This window comes from Myripristis murdjan, chromosome 11 (assembly GCF_902150065.1).
Source record: "Myripristis murdjan chromosome 11, fMyrMur1.1, whole genome shotgun sequence".
Lineage (NCBI taxonomy): Eukaryota > Metazoa > Chordata > Actinopteri > Holocentriformes > Holocentridae > Myripristis > Myripristis murdjan.
In genome coordinates this window covers 25,479,519-25,497,237 of record NC_043990.1, presented here as the reverse complement: position 1 = coordinate 25,497,237, position 17,719 = coordinate 25,479,519, and the positions used below count along the sequence as shown (strand labels likewise).

Sequence of the window (17,719 nt, the reverse complement as noted above, 5' to 3'; positions counted from 1 at the left end):
TGAAAATTTACTAAAACAAGTAATTGATTGGTGTGGTGTTTGATGGATGTTAAATTAGCAGCCTGATTAACAGTAATATATGTTACATGCTCACACCCAGTCAGCATTATGCTGCACTTTTGATATGTGGATTTTCATGTACCCACTGTGGCATAAGCTCTGCTTCCTGCAGGGGATATTATGTGGTGGGATTACTGGCACATACTGTATGCCCTATTCAGGGCACCCGCTGCTGAAGCACTTGGCATTCATTAGTGGCTGACAGAGGTATACAGAAAATGTATACACAGCAGGGAAAACATCAGAGCAGCACATCTTTTGATGTTCCTTCTCTCTCATTCAAGACACCCATTCTGCAGCCTAAATCCCTACTTACGCTATCATCGTAGCCCATCTACACTCTGCATTCTAAAATTATGTTTTCGCCATTTCAGCTAGGCAGGTGAGATGATTGCTCATGTCTAAGAGCTATGCACTTTCAGCTTCGATAATGCTCTTTAATGGAGTCTGAGTTCTGCTAATGCATTAGCAAGGGAAAACATGTAGATCAGATCCTCAGGATCTGTGCAGGGAATCTCAGCACTTGATGGCCATGTTTGGCTGGAAAAAAAGTGCTTTGAGGCTCGTTCACCTGTGTAATACAACATGTGACAAGCCATCTATGAAGTGATCTCAATGTTGACTTTTGGTGGCCATATTGACTCTTTTTATATAAGAGGATATCTCTGACTAGGAAGACACATCTGAGGAACAGATTTCTTAAAGACCCTCTGAAGTTTTTAACATGCCAATGTGATATTTTTTCATATTCTATAAGACATATCAAGAGTGAAATAAGCAGTCAACACCATGGCTGAGCTTTTTCACTTTAAAACTGCAGCATACCTAGGACAAGCTCAAAAAGACAGAATCAGACAGGCCAGGTTAATGATGTCATAAACCTAAGGAACCAGTCCCATCAGCTGACGGGGTGGGGCTTTCTGTGTCATTAGCGCCAGCCCCGGCGGTTGCTGGAGTGTTTTAACTCGAAATGGCTGCTTCATATGAACAATATTAGTGTAGCTAAGAGTTTTGCTGAAAAACAAAACTGTTTTAAGGCATGAAGGGGTGTGTTTTCATGGACAAACTTCTAAATATGTAATATTAATGAACAGAGATGAGTTTTTAGGGGTTTAATATCAATGCCTGGAGGGGTCTTTAACAGGAGAGCTGGTTCCAGTCCAGCAGTTGTGAAAACTGCATGCTGCCTGTTTTATTCAGAGGGTACTCCCTCTGAATAAACGTGAGCAGTCCCTGCCACAGGAGAGCCATTGGCTTCAGGAATGCAATGAAGTGAATTTTTCTGTTTATGATAGTGGCACATTAATTCACAAGGCAGATAAACTTTGTGCCTTGCCACATCTGTCTTGATAGAGAGTCTTAAAGCTTTTAACAGAGATGAGCTAATTAGGCTGCCTCAGTAATGTGTCCCTTGCTTTTTTTGATTCCGATTGGCATATTAGTATAACAAAAAAGTCCTGCTTGTTGCCCTCTTAATAATCTGAGGAGACAACATTAGGGAGGGCAACACTGTAACAATTACCTTTGCTGTTATTTTGTAAAGAGATTTTTTTTCCCTCCACAATAAATGTGCAATTAAAGCATTCACAGCCCTAGAGCAAATGTTGGTAGGTAATAGTGAGGTTACTTTTTTTTTTTTTTTTTTTTTTAATCATGTGTAATATTTTTCTGGTTTGGTCAACGTGTCTGAAATTCATGAAAAGAAAATCCTCTTGTGTCAAGATGATAAAAAGTGGCACTTGTAGTTGAAATCTATCTTTAGTTTCCATTTTATTTCACAGCTAGCTTTTATATTTGCAGTGCAGTGTATTGGCACTTTTAGGATCTTGTTCTCATGACACAGTGGCTGAGTGGCTCAGTCTCTTCTAACCTTGAGATTGACTACAGCTCGTGCGTCCTAAATGATTTAGGCAAAAAATTAATTAAATTATTCAGATGTCAGTATGATTGGTCATGCTGTGAATGATGACGTGACTTCTGTTACTTGGGTGCTAACGGTCTGTTCGGTTATTACTTTGAATGAATGCTAAAGTTAAGTAACTTTCTAGCTGTGGGGGACAGCTCCATGGCTCAGTCAAAAAGTGCTGTGCCATGCATTTCTGTAAATAGACTTTCTTCCCCATCTTTACTTTAACGTGTTTCCACCGCATGCCCTCTAAAAATCACTGACCTAGAAATACTGCCAAAGCCTACTGCTCTTTAACACTTGCCTTTTCACTTTACCTCAGTATTGCCCACCTTTCAAGGTAGTGTATGACGTTTCTAAGCTCTAAGTGTTTCAAGGTCTAAAATACAGCTTAGATATACTAAAATGGATTTGCAAATATTCTAACTTACAAAATGGAGGGCAATGCGTTTTGTAATATCTAAAAAAAATATTCATGATTTTAATGGCCCATGAATGATTTTTTTTTCTTGTTGATCTCGTTGTGATACCTGTCATAATCCTTGAGTCATTACTGAGCATCTTCAACCACCTTTTCAGGTTTTTGGATTGTTCTTTTATGTTTTCATCAAGCTCGCCTAACACTCCCTTAACAAAGCTTCAACTGAGGCTGTCGTCGTTTACCATGGCGTCGGATATATGTGATCCTTCCCTATCTCGCTAGTCATCGTCCAGTAGTAATTCCAAGCATTTTTCTTCCTGATACAGCTCAATTTGCCCTCCATATAGCTTTTGTCAAGGCAGGGCATATTTTCAAAGATTGTGTTTTTTGCCTGTTAGACATCATCACGACTTCAGCAGGAAGCGAGCTGGAAATTGTGTTTCTATTATTAATCTGGAAATTGTACATTGTGTCTTCAGTTGGGTTAGCATGATTGTGTCTGAGGTGTACATGTGTGTGCGCAGTTGAGTGGGTGAAGAATGGTGGTGGGTTAGACCAAGAAAAGGTTTTCTTGCTTTCCTTTCTTAGATAACAGGGCATTTGAAAAATACATAGTTCATAATCAAGGTTGGAACTAATGACATTATATTAGTGAATCCTAGGCAAAAGCTGAGTAAAGGCCTTCTCTGATTTACTGTCTGTAATACGGCTGAATGAAAGTGTTAGACATTTCTTACCTTGATTTTCAGCCAACACTGTATTGAACCAAGAGGATGGATCTCTAATGGATTCATCGCCACTTATCAGGACGATGCGGGCATGCTGTAGTCACGGTGGAGTTATGGATGTCTGTAGCTTAACCGTGTTAGGGTTAGGGTTGTTTAATAGCCTGTTCTGAGGACATGCCATGGGTGCCCAGTTACGGACACGCTGAGAAATGAACCTGCTAATGTGGTAATTACTCATCTTCAGTGGACTCCTACAGAGAGAAGACAGATCTATCAATCCTCCATCATCAATCACACAGCAAAGTAGGAGGTTTACAGCTTGCAACATGGGGACGACTGCAGAAAGGCATCAGGCAATTCTGTGTCCACTTCATTTAATTCATCTTGGGGGCACAGAGGTTGACCCTTACATGTGTAGCATAGGTTATTTCAAAGAACTTGAAGCCACATATGATAGTCATGAAAAAAAAAAAAAAAAAAAGATTTTTTTTGACACAAATCAATACCACCATGTACTTAAAACAGCCTCATTACAGCATTGACCCTGGATTGACTTTCATTTTCTCAAAGGTCAGCCTCTTACTCATGCACTAGCATCAGGGTTAAAGATCAAGCTGGATATAGCCAGTGAGGTGCTGTGGTTACATCGGGCATTGTTCCCAAAAGACAAGCACCACTTGTTGTGTAAATGTGACATTTGAATTAACTGAACACACAACTGAGAGAGAGTTCATAAGTTCTTCGTGGGAGTTTAGCTGATTTAGTTGTGTGAAGCTTACTTCAGAGGGCCGTATGTGGAAAAGGTGAAATATGCTCTCTTGACTTTTTATGGCTTAGCAGTTAGTCTTCGTAATTGAATGGTCTGATGTTCTTTCTTTAATTTAACCTATTACAATAATATATTAACCTATGTATTAACCTGTACATATTTCAGTTGGTGAACATTTTTTCTCAGATGACTTTTATGTAGCCTTAGCTGGATCTTAACTTAAGTGATTTAAAACTGGTAAGTCTGAACCACTAAGATTTTAGAAATTACCGCCTGGCTGCCCTAATTTGGAAGCAACATTGATTTTGCACAAGCTACAGTACATCCTTCCTCAACCTCTTTTGCGCTGTATAATATAGTAGAACAGTAAAGAAATTGGCTCACAGGAAGGGTTCCTTGTAGATACAGTGTATCTGAAATGTCATCCTCCGCATCCCGCCTGAGCTAAAGGGCGGTCAGTGACATTCTTAAACACTCGAGATCTTCAGGGCAAAAGGAAAGAACCAGTCTTAATTGGCTGGAGCTAGGTACACATCTGAGTCAGGTAGACAGTCTCACATTTAAATGTCACCAGTGGTTACACGGTGGTATGTGTCAATTTACTTGGAGCAACATGTGCAGAGCTGCCCAGCAAAGAATCACGGCAGTCCACCAACTGGGTGACCTTTCTTTGAAATTCCTTTCACCTTGTTGGCTGTCTGATAACTGGGTTTGTCTGCATTCGCTTATCTCTACCTCTGGCAGGCACACACATTACCTGCACCATAAGGGCTAAAAGGTTGAAGGGCACAACAGGGCAAACATTTCACTCGCAAATACAAATAAAAATTCATGTGTGCAAATGAATAAAGAAATGATGGACCCCTGTACGAGCGCAGTGTTTCCAATACATAGAGCTTATATGGGCGGCCCGTCAAAACATATTTTTTTCCCTGAAAGTTAAATTTCTGAAATTCCCACGGACCCACACAACTTATCTTGCTGGTGCAGATGAAACAGAACCAGCCCCTCCTCCTTCCATATAGTAGTAGCTAAGAGAATAGTGACTATGGCAGGAGAGAACAAATGAGAAGTTCAGTGCTATTTAAGCATCACTGCTATTAAATCGTCACCACAGTACTGGAGTCTACAGAGTATTGGATATAGGAAGTGTCAGTCAGTACCACATTGGTTTTGATCATTAAAATACATCATTAACAACAAGCCACCTCCATACGCAGCTCTCCTGCTGTTGTGGAAACGGAATCGCAGGTGAAAAAATCCAAATGTGAGTTAAATGGGTGACTTTGCCAACCAAGAGAGTCATTAGAGCAGACAGAGAGCAACAGACACAGAGAGGCGGGGCGGGGCAAGCTTAGGCACAGAGAAGCGAGGTGTGTGTGCGAGATTGTGGGATAGAGAATTTAGGGGTAAAAGGAAGGAGAGCTGATTGAAGTTGTTTGTGAGTAAATACTAAAATAACGTGGAAAACGAAATAAAATTAAAATGATGAAATAAGAAATAACCTACTAGAAATAGGGTAATATTTTTTCTATATTTTGTTGCCAAACATTGTGTGACATTGAGTATGAGTCAATCAATAACATTTATTTATTTACATGGATGAATGCTGTGTTGCCAAATGACAAAACTTTTACAGGCAAAGAACAGACCATCAGGTGTTACAGAACTATAATCAAAATACAGTATGATTCATTATGCGTTCTATGTGGTGTCTTTACACAATTTTTTTATGGTTGTTCTAAGGCAAGGCTCTTGGGTTTAAAAAAATTATCTAACCTGTAAGCTAATTAAGAAGGCTGCCAACGTTCTCCAGTCCTTGTGGTTTTCCAAGGGCATCATAGCCTGTGGTGCTTCAGGGAGCCTGATGGGTGTAGAAGTCGTGTCTGCGTGGCATGATTTACAATTTTCCATACTCTGTCATTGAGAAAATGTTGATGCAGCCACTCCAGCATCCTCCTGTCTCCATGCTGGGACTCACCAGAGCATCAGGACCCACAGTTTGGAAATAACCACTCCAAGTTATAGGGCTACACACACACACACACACACACACACACACACACACACACACTCACACATACAGATATGTAATTTGTCTGTGCTCCTAAATTTTTGACCGCAGTCCTAAAAAATTTAACTTAGGAGCATATGTGCTCTATTTAAAAAAAAAAAAAAAAGTCAGCTTTGAGCCCTTGGTTGTTTGGTTGTTTGGTCTTTACCTGCACTCCATGTCTCAGTCGGCGTTCCCCGGTAAAACTAAATCTTTAATAGGTTCAGTGGAGGCAACAGCTGTAAACACTGATAAGGTCTATACAGCAAAATGTCTTCTTGTGCTCTTTGGCTTAGGTCTGAATGAACGTTTGGTAGGCCTGCTTAGTCAGCTTTCAAGTTTGGTGATATTAGCTGTAAAAAAAAATCACACAAAATGTATGCAAACATAAAGAACAATGAACCAAAGGCTGACTACCCAGTTAAAGGAACAATCCATCATTAGATACCCATACAGTGTTGCATATTATCTATCTGGTGTTCAGTGCATTCCACAAAGTATTTTGAAGATTTGTTATATTTACTTTATGTCATACCTTGTCTCCCTGCACCCTCTTTATCTTCCCAATAATAATTTTCAACATTTCCCAGAATGACTTAAAGTAACTTCCAGAGAATATACATGCACCTTTTGAATTTTACTATGTGTAGATGAAGAAAAAATTTTTTACAAAAAATTGTAAAAAAAAAAAAAAAAAAAAAAAAAAAAAAAAAAAAAAATCCAGCCATTGTCCTAAAATCTTGTAATAGTTGATCATTATGAACATTGCTTTGTAAAAACTCCATTAATGGACCTGCCGTTTCCTTAGTAATTTGTCAGTTTTTCTAAAGCAACACAGAATGAATGCTCCTTGATATATTAATTCATATTTGGTCTATTGACCTTCTTCCAAGTTAGAGCTATCACTCTCTCAGCTTGCAGTAGACACATATTACTACTTAGTACTTAATTAGTACTTAATCACTTTTTCTAGCCAGAGGATATAAACCTAGTATGCACATCCTTGTTGTGCAAGGGAGATTCAGCTGTACTGGCAATTCATGCCTGCTACCTCTTTCCAAACACTCTGAATGACATTGCATTCCCATAAAGAGAATTTATCCTGTCGAGAAAAATCAACGTTGCATTTATGTTTTACGAAGATGAAATTGTCCCACTATCAAACATTACCTGTAGGAAAAAGAAAAATACATAACCATACATTTGACTATGCTTTTAAATGCATGTATTTTTTTTTTTTTTTTTTTTACCTGAGCTCACACAATGTTGCACTGGGAACATCCAGCTGTAGGCATATTGAGGCTTCACTACAGTGTGATACTACCAAGTGCTCATTAGTTCTATTCCTAGATAGATAAGACAGTAAGAAAAAAATGAACGTGAACGTGGGTCAGCGCTCGATGTCAGTTGATCATGTATCACAGGCTTCCTTTAATCCCACCTTGTGCGATGTAGTTCATAATGAGAAATGTGGCTCAACCATGCAAAGACAGAGAAATGACACAGGGTTTTCTGCCCTCTGTCTTGGTTAGTGGCTTCTCATTTACATGGCTCTATCTGACCTTTCATATCTTGGCAGATATTAGTAAGGCTCTATACCACCTGTTATGTGGGGAATTTTCTGCCACTGGAGAAGCATTTCCTTTCATTTTGCCCCCCGCCCCATCACAAGCCTCCTCATCATGCCACAGAAATCTCATCTTGAATAAAGGATAAAAGGGAGAACTAAGGAATGTGAATTTGCTTGGCTCCCCATAGCTCTCACTGCGCTCCCTGACTGGGCAGCATTAAAGTCAACACTCCAAAGATTTATAGAATCGGTGACAGATGCTTTAAATATGTAAATAACTGAGGTTTTTCTTATTCTTTATCCTGGTCTTCTCTGCAGTCCCATTTTCAGTCAACGCAATATTTTAGTTTAAAACTAGGGCAGTCCTGTCACAGTCATGTGTGTAACATTGTGTTTCAGGTGAATGTAAAATTGGCTGTATGTTTAAATTTATGTGGGATGCAACTTTGTTTTGCCCAAATATTGTAGCACCTGAATGCAGTTATGATGGGTTTCTTACTCTGGCTCAGCAGATGTTTTACAGGGTGATAATGAATCTTTTATCTGTTCAACAGCCGAGAGATGGCATTATCTGATGTGCACACTCACACAAAAATGCACTCACAAGCACATACACAACTCTACCTTTATTTTTTGAACACATTGCTGTGGTGTTATTGGCTATTGGAGAGCAATAGGTTTTTCTTTTTCCCCTGAGAGGTTTTCCCTGCCTTTATTCCCATATGACAGAGGGTCAGCCAGACCTTTCCAATGTGGTCGCACAACAGCAAAACAGTATGAAATTATATACTGAGGAGAAAGGACTGGCTACGCTTGACTGCATTTTGCCAGATATTCCACCAGTAAAGGAGGATTATAGTAACACCTTTGTGATACAGAGTTCGGAATCATCCTTGTTCAGGGTACAATTTCCTGTGGCATGTTCACTGATCCCTTTGCTTGCTTTTGCTTGCTTGATTTTCTGGAAGGAGAAGCCTCAATTGGTTGGCAGGCATGCAAGTTCAATGTTCGTAACCTACATATTGCTGAATTGATGTAGTGGTTGAATTTTTTTTGTCCTCTATCCCAAGCACAGGAATTGACAACCATGAATAAGGACATGACTTAGGCACAGTCATTGTTAGTGTGACATAGTGTGATGCCATGTGTGCTCTCAGAGACATAGCTCATTAAGCCTTAGATCACAGGGGATCTTAGCTAAGTCATCAGTCACAGTGATCCTTGCTCTCCCTGTGCCTGCAGGTATCGATCTCATGCATCCATTGTGAGATATAATCCTTGGGACTGCGGAGGACACGCTTCCACATGACTTTGCAGAATATACCAGCTGCTTAGGGAATTCTTTCTCACATTGTCAATATGGAAGCACAATTTATCTAAGTATTGCAGATGTTTTGTCACTGTCAAATATTTAAATGTTTTTTTGGAGGGGGTTGTGTTGTCGGGTTGGAAAATTGGTGATAGCAAAAACAGACAAACTCATGTACTTTGCACACACAAGTACAGATACAATTATGTTGAATGCTGTCGTTTTAAATTAAAAATTGATTCCATTTGTGTTAAGGTTGGTACTATAGTCAGTATGCCTTAATGTTGTCGTACTGCTTATTCTGTGCTTCTGTTTACTAACTTTCTTTCTGTATCTTGTCTTATGTTTTGCCAGGAAAAAAGTTACTCTGTTTGATATTATGTGGTTACACAACTAGATGTGGTAAAGACTATTTTTACTTTCATCCATATGGCAGTTGATGACTGAGTATTCCTTACAGTGCTACCCGTTCGAAAACGTCTGCAAAAAACCTAGCAGGAGAAACATTATGTTGTCACTAAAGCGCTGTCCCTCAAAGGTCTGCAAAGCACTGCAACTTTCAAAGAAAACAACTTTGCGTGAGCTTATAGTTAAATTTGTATGCTCTCTCTTTGTTGTGAAGGCATTCAAAAGTTTTCCCCCTCTGCATACAGTCTAGCTAGAGAGAAGCAGTGAAATAGCCACAGTGTTTCTGCATGTGTGCATATGCCTTTATGTTTGATTTACCTTTCTTGTGCACCTGAAAAAAAAGGTTGTCAGTGATTTGTGTTGTTCCTCCTACAGACTGCATAAAGTGAGAAGCCCATCTGCTCGTTACCACCTTCCCCTTGGTGTCTTCTACCAGTAGACAGGGCAATGAAGAAAATGTCACTTAACTCTGTTACATATGGGGAAGGAAAGTAATCATGGTATGGGTCTTGGATAGTTTTACTAGGGAACTAGTGATTGAAAATCTATTCTTTCCAACTTTTGCGCAGCGTTTACAATCAAACATGATTGATTGTCTTTTTCCTCCAGCGTAGTAACGTCCAATGATATGAATTGGTTTCATGATTGGACCTATTGGTCTTGTGTTTATAGCCTGCCCGGGGAATCTGACTTTGACTCCAGTTGCAGCCATAGTGTGAAGAATCACAGCCATTCCAGTGGAGCTTCCCTCCATCCAAAATAACAGATGGGCCAGAGCGGTTGCCCGTGGTGATGATGTAGCTGTTGTTGAATTAGAGCCTCTATTTAATTCTCTGCAATAAGGACCCAAGTTTACTCTCCCTGGTGCATCACACTCCTCTTAGGCTGACCAAGCTGCCCAAGCCCGATAAGAGTGTTGTCTATCAGCTTCTAATTCTACAGGCTATTTCAATAAAAAGGCACAAGCTCTAATAGGATGTGAAGGCTATGGAATGCAAACATCCCTGGGCTACAGGTGCATTCTTTCGGCATGGAGTCCATAGGGATAAGACATAGCAACTGATGCTTTTTGTTGTCCAAGCTTGGTACATACGTACTAGGTGTGATAACCTGATCCCTTGATATCATTTGGACTACACTGAGGCACTGTTAACTTTAGATGCTTGGTCCATCCGAATTTAATATAATCTGTACATGAAGTTGAAGCTTGGCATTGAGCAGAATTCCCAGTGAGAGGCAGAGTACAGCAGCTCATGAAATACCAGAGAAGTTTAGGCTGTAATTGTCATTTAATTGCCACACAGTTCATCGCTTTAGACTGTGTGGTCAAATACATATGACTCAACAGGCAGCTTACTAGATCTACTTAGTGAGTTCAAAGGGATGCCAGCGTCTTTGCTGTCATGGTACCTAATTAGACTTTTTGCTAATGCTCTGTCATAATGTAAGTGAATTTTTTGACTGAATAAGGGACAACCACAGTCGACAAAATCTCTGGAATATACAGGTGACACTTCGTCTTCATCTTTCCTCTGCTAGTGAAGGTAAACTTAGACTGTCAAGAACATTCACATCTTTCCAAACAGGGTCACTCATAGTGTCATGGCAGAATCATCAGCAGAACTGTTCTCCTAAGTGGTGTGTGATGCTGTCCGTGGTTCAGAAAATGGCCATGCATTTAATAGCTCTTTTCAGCCTCTATATTTTCAGAACAGTAAGTTACAAAAGGTCAGGCCTGTACTAACGGGTCAGTTGCAGTCAGCCATGATGCTGACAGCCAGCAAATTACTGCCCCCGGGCAAGTCGTTCCATCATCCAGACCTGACTCCATCATCTGTCCCCAAACCTGGAGCGCCATGAATATTCCCTCTGATCAGCTTCCCATTTGCACACAGTCCTTGGCAGCCTGACAGAAATATCTTCAGTCGTCTGACAGAGAACTGTCAGGCTAACTTGCCAGAACGACACGACTGTCTGGAGTTTAGTCTCTCAGTTTGATCCTCACCTTTATATGTCAGAGAGGACCACTGGAAGGATTCCAGCTTTGTTCTTGCTTAAAAGATTAGGATCCACTCTGTTAAGAGTAATCTCATTTGGGAATAGTCATCTCTTGATCCATCTGTCGCTTCTTGAAAAATGTCCATTGTCTTAATACGATATATTCAAAGTGGAGTGCCCATTGAAATTCTGTCATTGAACATTTAAGTATGTTCTATTAAGGAGCAGTGTTTTTCAGCTTAGTCTTGTGTAGCTGTCCTTGACTAACATCAGGTACATCGTTGTTGGCCCTGTCTTGCTGAGATGATGGGGAAAAGAGCCAGTATCTTCCTGTTTACCGAGGCTGTTAAGAAAATGATAGCAGACAGCAAGGTATCATTACATGTCCTTTGACTTAGGTTCTTATATTCTCCATATATGAATGAGTGTGAGAGCTTTCTCTGATGAGAGTGGCTTAGTGGTTTTGAAGTGACTTAGTGACTTTGAAGATATAATAAAGACTTTCACTTTCTTTCTTGTAGTTGCGCCTAACAGAATGGGGCTGGCCCTTAGCTCTGAAAGGTGGATAACATATGGCCTTTGATCTTGCTCTGGTTTAGCAAACAACTGAGATGAATACAGCTATGAGCCGAGTGGCACCAGAGGTCTACTCTGCTTCTTCTTTACCGCTTTTCCTTTTCAGCACCCTCAGCCTTTCTTCGTTTCTTCTCCCTCGTCTGTTGAGGTTAACTTGTGCTTAGAGTCATTAGATGAGTAGTTTTAGAAGTGCAGAAGCTTTTCCCTTCCCTGTAGCAATTTAGACATGATCTGTAGGCGGGGATAAAACAATGTATTGGAGCTGTTTTATTGGGTCTCTTCTTTGCATGAAAAGTCATTGATCATGCACATTGATTAAGTAGATCAGTCTTGTCACAGCAAACTTTATTGTGGCTTGATTTACCTGTATGGTCCTCGTGTCTTTCTGTCTGCTTATACGTTTGTATTAATTTCCTGTTCCCCGGTTTAATTTCCCAGGGCCATTAAGTCAGCCCACCTCTACAAATGCAAAGCCCTTATCTTCCACTGTTTCCACTTTAAAGGTCCTATCAGCTATCTTCCCCTGTGGTATATTTTCACAGCTGAAGCGAGTAAATTTTGCTAGAAGTAAAGGGTGTGTAATCCTCCCTCAGTGAGTTTTGACATGTAAATTTATATCCTAGCAGGCCTCTTTGTGATGAGGACATCCGCTGCTCCAATAATCCAGAGTAAACAGCATTTGGCTAGGATGCTAATTGACTGGATTCATGGAAATGTCTGTCACACTCTCACTATCAGCCTCTGCCTTACTGCTACTTCTGTTGACATCTTCTCACAAGTATGTTATTGTGCATCCTCTAAGAGTGAGTCCATAATACATACTGTATGCTAATGTACTGAGAGATGAATTTTTTCCCCCTCAGAGTCAGAACTCAGGCGAACTTTTGCTCTTTAGACTTCATCCTCTATTTGCCTCTAAACAAGTTATTTTCAACTCCAAGGACAGCTGTTTACAAGAGGCTTTGCTGTTGATTCCTGTCTTCAAAATAGGTGAAGTTTTCCACTGCTTAGCCAGTGAACAGATAAGTCATCTGACAATAACAGGCTACTCTAATAGAAACATGCTTTACAACCTTTTCCCACTTAGACCTTGAATTGAACTTGGTTAACTTGGACTTTGTCTTGAGCTCAGTGTAGATAGACTCAAATTCTCAGTTTTGAAGTTACTCATAAAGTAATCCATTTGTTATACCACTGTATATACAAGTGCATGGAGTATACCCACCTCTTTTTCAGGCAGTTTATAATATACTGCTGCAACCCTGTTGCGAATTTATTTTTGATTCAAGTAAAGTATTCAAGTATTTTATTCAAGCAAAGCTATTCAAGCTGGCTTTTGTCTGTCAGTCACCATGATTATTTTGTTTTTTGACCAGTCACTGAACATTTTTATCTGACATGACAGATTTTTGTTCAAACTTTCACCTCAAAAATGTATTCCAGAAGAATTTGCTTTTCAAAAGAAAAGGCCTATGTGAAAATTGTGTCTGTCCAGGACAGAGAATAATGAGAAATAGTATTTGATTCCTGTTCTGAGATAACCAGACCAGACTTGTCTCTCACAAGTCATTTTAACAATTCACCACTTAACCATGAGCCATGAACTATAACTTCAGTGTCAAAGTTGTAATGAGTCATTATTATAATGAATCGTCATTGTAATGAATCATTACAACGATGACATTGAAGTTGTATTTCACTGGTTTTCAGCCACGGTAACTCTAGACAGTCATGTTCATCCACAATCAGTACAAGTCTGAGCCAAAAAACATCTTCCCATCTACACCTTACCTACAATCTAGTTTAATGATTGTTTTTTTTTTTTTTTTTTTTTTTTACTGTGGTATATGGATAATGTTCACATTGTATTACGTCCCATAGCTCAGGGTGATAGCATGTCATGCCCTCTGCAAGGCACAGTAGCAGTCTGTTAGACTCTGCAGGTGCATAATAGATTTGATTTGCATCCTGATTTAAACCAAATGCTTTAGGCCTGTTGTGATGTGAAACAGAAATATGCATGCACAGTGTTAAAAAGTGAACTCCCATGGCTTTGCTGGACAAGCTGGCTTTGTCTGTCAGTAACTGATTGGCACGCCCTTTGACCCATCACCAAAAAGTGTTTTTCATGACAGGTTTTTGCTCAAATAATCACACCAGACATTATTATTATTATTCCTCACGGTGGAGTCAAATTGACTCCACATCTGGTGTTTTGATTTGGTTTTTTTTCTACCAGACTGGTCTGCTGATGTTTCATTTGTGTACATCTGCATTTTTCATTTGAAGGGACACATAATATAGTGAAGTGATTCAAAGAGAGCAGTTATTTAGGGCATTAAAGGAATGAGCTGTGGCATTATTCATCCTGCATTTTATGATATGCTGTCAATTTTCATCTTCGACTGCCCTCCTGCTCAGCCTCTGTATGTTACAGTCATGTATTGAATAAAAATGGAAATGCAACTCAAATAGGTCATATAAATGGTGAGATCATCAGGTTTTCTAAAAGTATGTGTTCTTTTATTTTGTGCATTGATGGCAGATGATCAAACAATATGTTTTTAAGTGCTCTAAAAACTACTCACACTGAATTTCTTGCTTGAAGGACTCCATCTTTCTCTGAGCAGATAAATCGCTCCAGTAGACTACAGGGCAGTCATAAATGGTGCCGCTCTCCGTAATTGGGTAGCTACTCAGCCATTTAGCCAAAACATTGTACAGCCTCACTTAACAAAATCAGGCTTGTACGAACTTTACTTTGTGCTCACGATGACTAGATCAGTAGATTGGTTCTGAGCAAGCTTTGAGGTACTGCCATGCTGTGTCTTGGAAGGTTTCATGGCGAGCTCTCTGCTTGGCCTCTTATTACTGCCAGGAAAAAGATGGTGTGTGAAGATGGCCATGCTGTTTCTGGCAATTGTGTAGCCCTCTGTCTCTGCTAAGGGTTGCAGACTCTTACTTATATTTTGGGCTGTGAATTGGTTTTTTAGAGAGTAGTGATCAGGGCCAAGCACAGCTCCACAGTCCATCTTCCTCTGTGCTATGAGACAGCAGTCAGTGGAAACAATGCAGTGTGAGGACCACGGAGCGGCTGAAGTGAAGTAGAGGTGTACGGGAGAGCAGACTCAGGTAGAAAATGGCAACTTCATGTGACACAGGTAGCCACAAGGACAATAATATGGAATAAACAGTCCATACCTACAATTTCCCCCCATGCTCTTGCATCCCCTGGTCCATCCTGAACATTTGGATTGATCTTATGGACCCTTGAGGACACTTTTGCCCAAACATGCAAGTGGAAGCATCATCATTAAAACCCATGCTGCCCTCGACTGTTACACATATTAACCCTCCCATTATGTTTGGGGTCAATTTGACTCCAGCCAATTGTTAATGTCTCTAAATAAATGATTAACATCATTTTTTTTGCTTCATATTTAATGGGTTTTCCTAATGTAATGGGTACTACCGGGTAAACATGAAATTCACATGATGATATGTTTTCAATGTCCAGTACACACTTTGTAACGCATCGGTTATAAATAACAAAAATCTGTACTATGAATATTTTCCAAATGTCAGTGCTTACAAATAAATGTGTATGTCCATATATAGAAAACAGACCCAAACTTTTTATTAATCACAAATGGCTGCAAAGACAAGGCCTGCTTAATTCTCCCTGGTAGCGTTCTTGGAAGGGTAACTCTTCTATGGAGAAAAAAAGCAATTTGTGTCAAAATGAAACCGTAGATTGTGTGTTTTTGTTGTCAGTGCGGAACAGACAAAAAACACTTTGCTGTCTTGTTTGTTTCTCGCCGAGTAATTTGTTGTTGCCCTGTGGGGTCAATGTAATTTGAATTTGACTCGAGCAATGGAATCGGGGGCCAAACAATACTGACCTAATATGTTTAGAGTTTTTATTTATTTATTTATTTATTCCGTTTGTGTTTCCAGATCAGCGTCGCCTCGGGCATTGTTACCATTACCAAGACACTCTGTGGCTGTCCAAATAACCAACAACATTGTTTTAATGAGCCTGGCCTGATACCAATAATGATCCTAGTTCTAGCCTCAAGAGAAATGTCCCACTACATTTATCCCAGGTTTCCCTCAGCTGCTGGCAAAGTATTATGTGCTGCTAATGAGTCAATGGATGAGGGGCTACATGTTGAGTGTGGCAGGATTCAGCTCAGGTTCCCTCCATCCCCATCTACATTGATCTGGTGACTGTCAAATGGCTAACCTGCTGAAAGTAGAGTAATAACCCCGGGGCATTGTGAAATATGGGCTCTTGAAGGGATGCTGACCTTTCAACAGGATTTTGCCTCGGAACAGATGTTTGCTGTGCTGTGGATACTGTCACCATTCCATTGTTGGGAAACACCGTTTCTCACTCCTCAAATTAAATATTCCGCATACATCGAGCTAGCAGTTCACAAATAATCACCTTCCCAGGCTTATATAACCCAGTAGTTTACAGAGAGAGGACCATTTTCCTGATATAATTAGATCCATAATTAGAATCTGCTCTGTAATACATCAAGGGAATTTGCTATATCTCCAAGATATATTTGCTTCATCTTTATGATACTCCCAGTAGAAATGATTTTTTTCAAGTTTTAACTTTGTGATTAATCTCAAAACTTTTGCACTGACATTTTGTATGTCTGTGTCATGTGCATACAATTAGCTTTGGCTTATTTTCACAGGCTCTGATTTACTTAATTTCCTGCACAAAATAATGGGGGGCAAATGGCATCTGATTGGTGTTCAATGGAGGGAAGGAAAGTAATTAAGTAGACTCAGTGTAGACTCCATAAGCAAAAAGAATGATCCATATCCAAAAGTATAGTATATATAGTATAGTATATATGTACTTTTGGATATGGATGTATTTATATCTACATATCTAGCATTCATGGCATGTATACATGTTATAGTTTGCAGATATATAAAAGAATTAACTGATTGGTTAGTTCCTGTTGGAAACTGAAGCCCTCTGACCCTGTCCTGACAGATTCAAGGCCATAGCTCACCAAAGCTCTTTTCATATAGGTGGACGACATCCTAGGTGAGGAGAGCGACAACGAGAGTGAGGGGCGAGGGAAGGAGAAACCAGGGGAGGAGGAGGTGGAGGATGAAGAGGAGCAGCAGTTAGGAGCTGGGCAGATCACAGGAGGAAGTCTTGGTCCTCAGGCACTGAGCATGGAGGAGAGGATCCAGACACCAGCCAGTGAGGCCAGTCTGACGGGTAGTGTGCCAAGGTGAGACACACACGGCTAGGTGTTCCGCATCTGCCAGCCAGCAGCCAGATAGCCCAACAGCAAGGCCTTTATGGTTGGATACTTTAAAAAAAAAAAAAAAATAGTAATAAGTGTTTTCAACTTTGCTGCATTTTTACTCAGCTCTTTAGTCTTAATTGTTTGCCTCTCTGGCATCTGTTGCACTTTCATTCAGTCGTGATGAGCTTGTATCCACATCGTCAGTGATCTGCTGTATGATCTATCCATCACATAAAACTTAATTTCCACGCTGCTAAGTGACAGCACCAAGCCGAGTGTTAAAGGATAGGTTCAGGTTTTTTGAAGTCTGTGGCCTTTGTTCCAGTCAAGGGCTATGTCGAGCAGTCCTAACAAAGAGTGAATTTAGCAACAGTGGCCCAAAAAAAAACAACAACTTGATTTTGTAAAGAGTTTAGGTGCAGTCTCCAGTACGCCGCACTGGATGGACCAAGGTGAAAATGCAACCTCCATTTCTCAGCATTGCCCATGACTGGGATAAAGTGAATAGACTTCAAAAAACCCAAACCTATCCTGTAAGCGCAAGGCAAGCCCCCCTTTTAGCAATAAAAGCCCAAAGTCCAATACTATTTTTATGCTTATGCCATACTTCCTTTAGTATGTTTCATTATTGCAACA

At 40.1% G+C, this 17,719-nt stretch overlaps 1 protein-coding gene across 4 annotated transcripts in view; it reads left to right on the top strand.

Moving 5' to 3' along the window:
• ctdp1 (CTD (carboxy-terminal domain, RNA polymerase II, polypeptide A) phosphatase, subunit 1) overlaps window positions 1–17,719 on the top strand; it is an 85,402-nt gene that overhangs the window by 28,605 nt on the left and 39,078 nt on the right. For 3 of the 4 annotated variants that reach the window (XM_030063217.1, XM_030063216.1, XM_030063215.1), the window contains exon 12: window positions 16,857–17,065. The exons of the other annotated variant lie outside the window; for it this stretch is intronic. In XM_030063217.1, coding sequence (XP_029919077.1) covers window positions 16,857–17,065 — 209 coding nt within the window. The remainder of the gene's footprint in view (window positions 1–16,856; window positions 17,066–17,719) is intronic. 4 annotated transcript variants of the gene reach the window in all.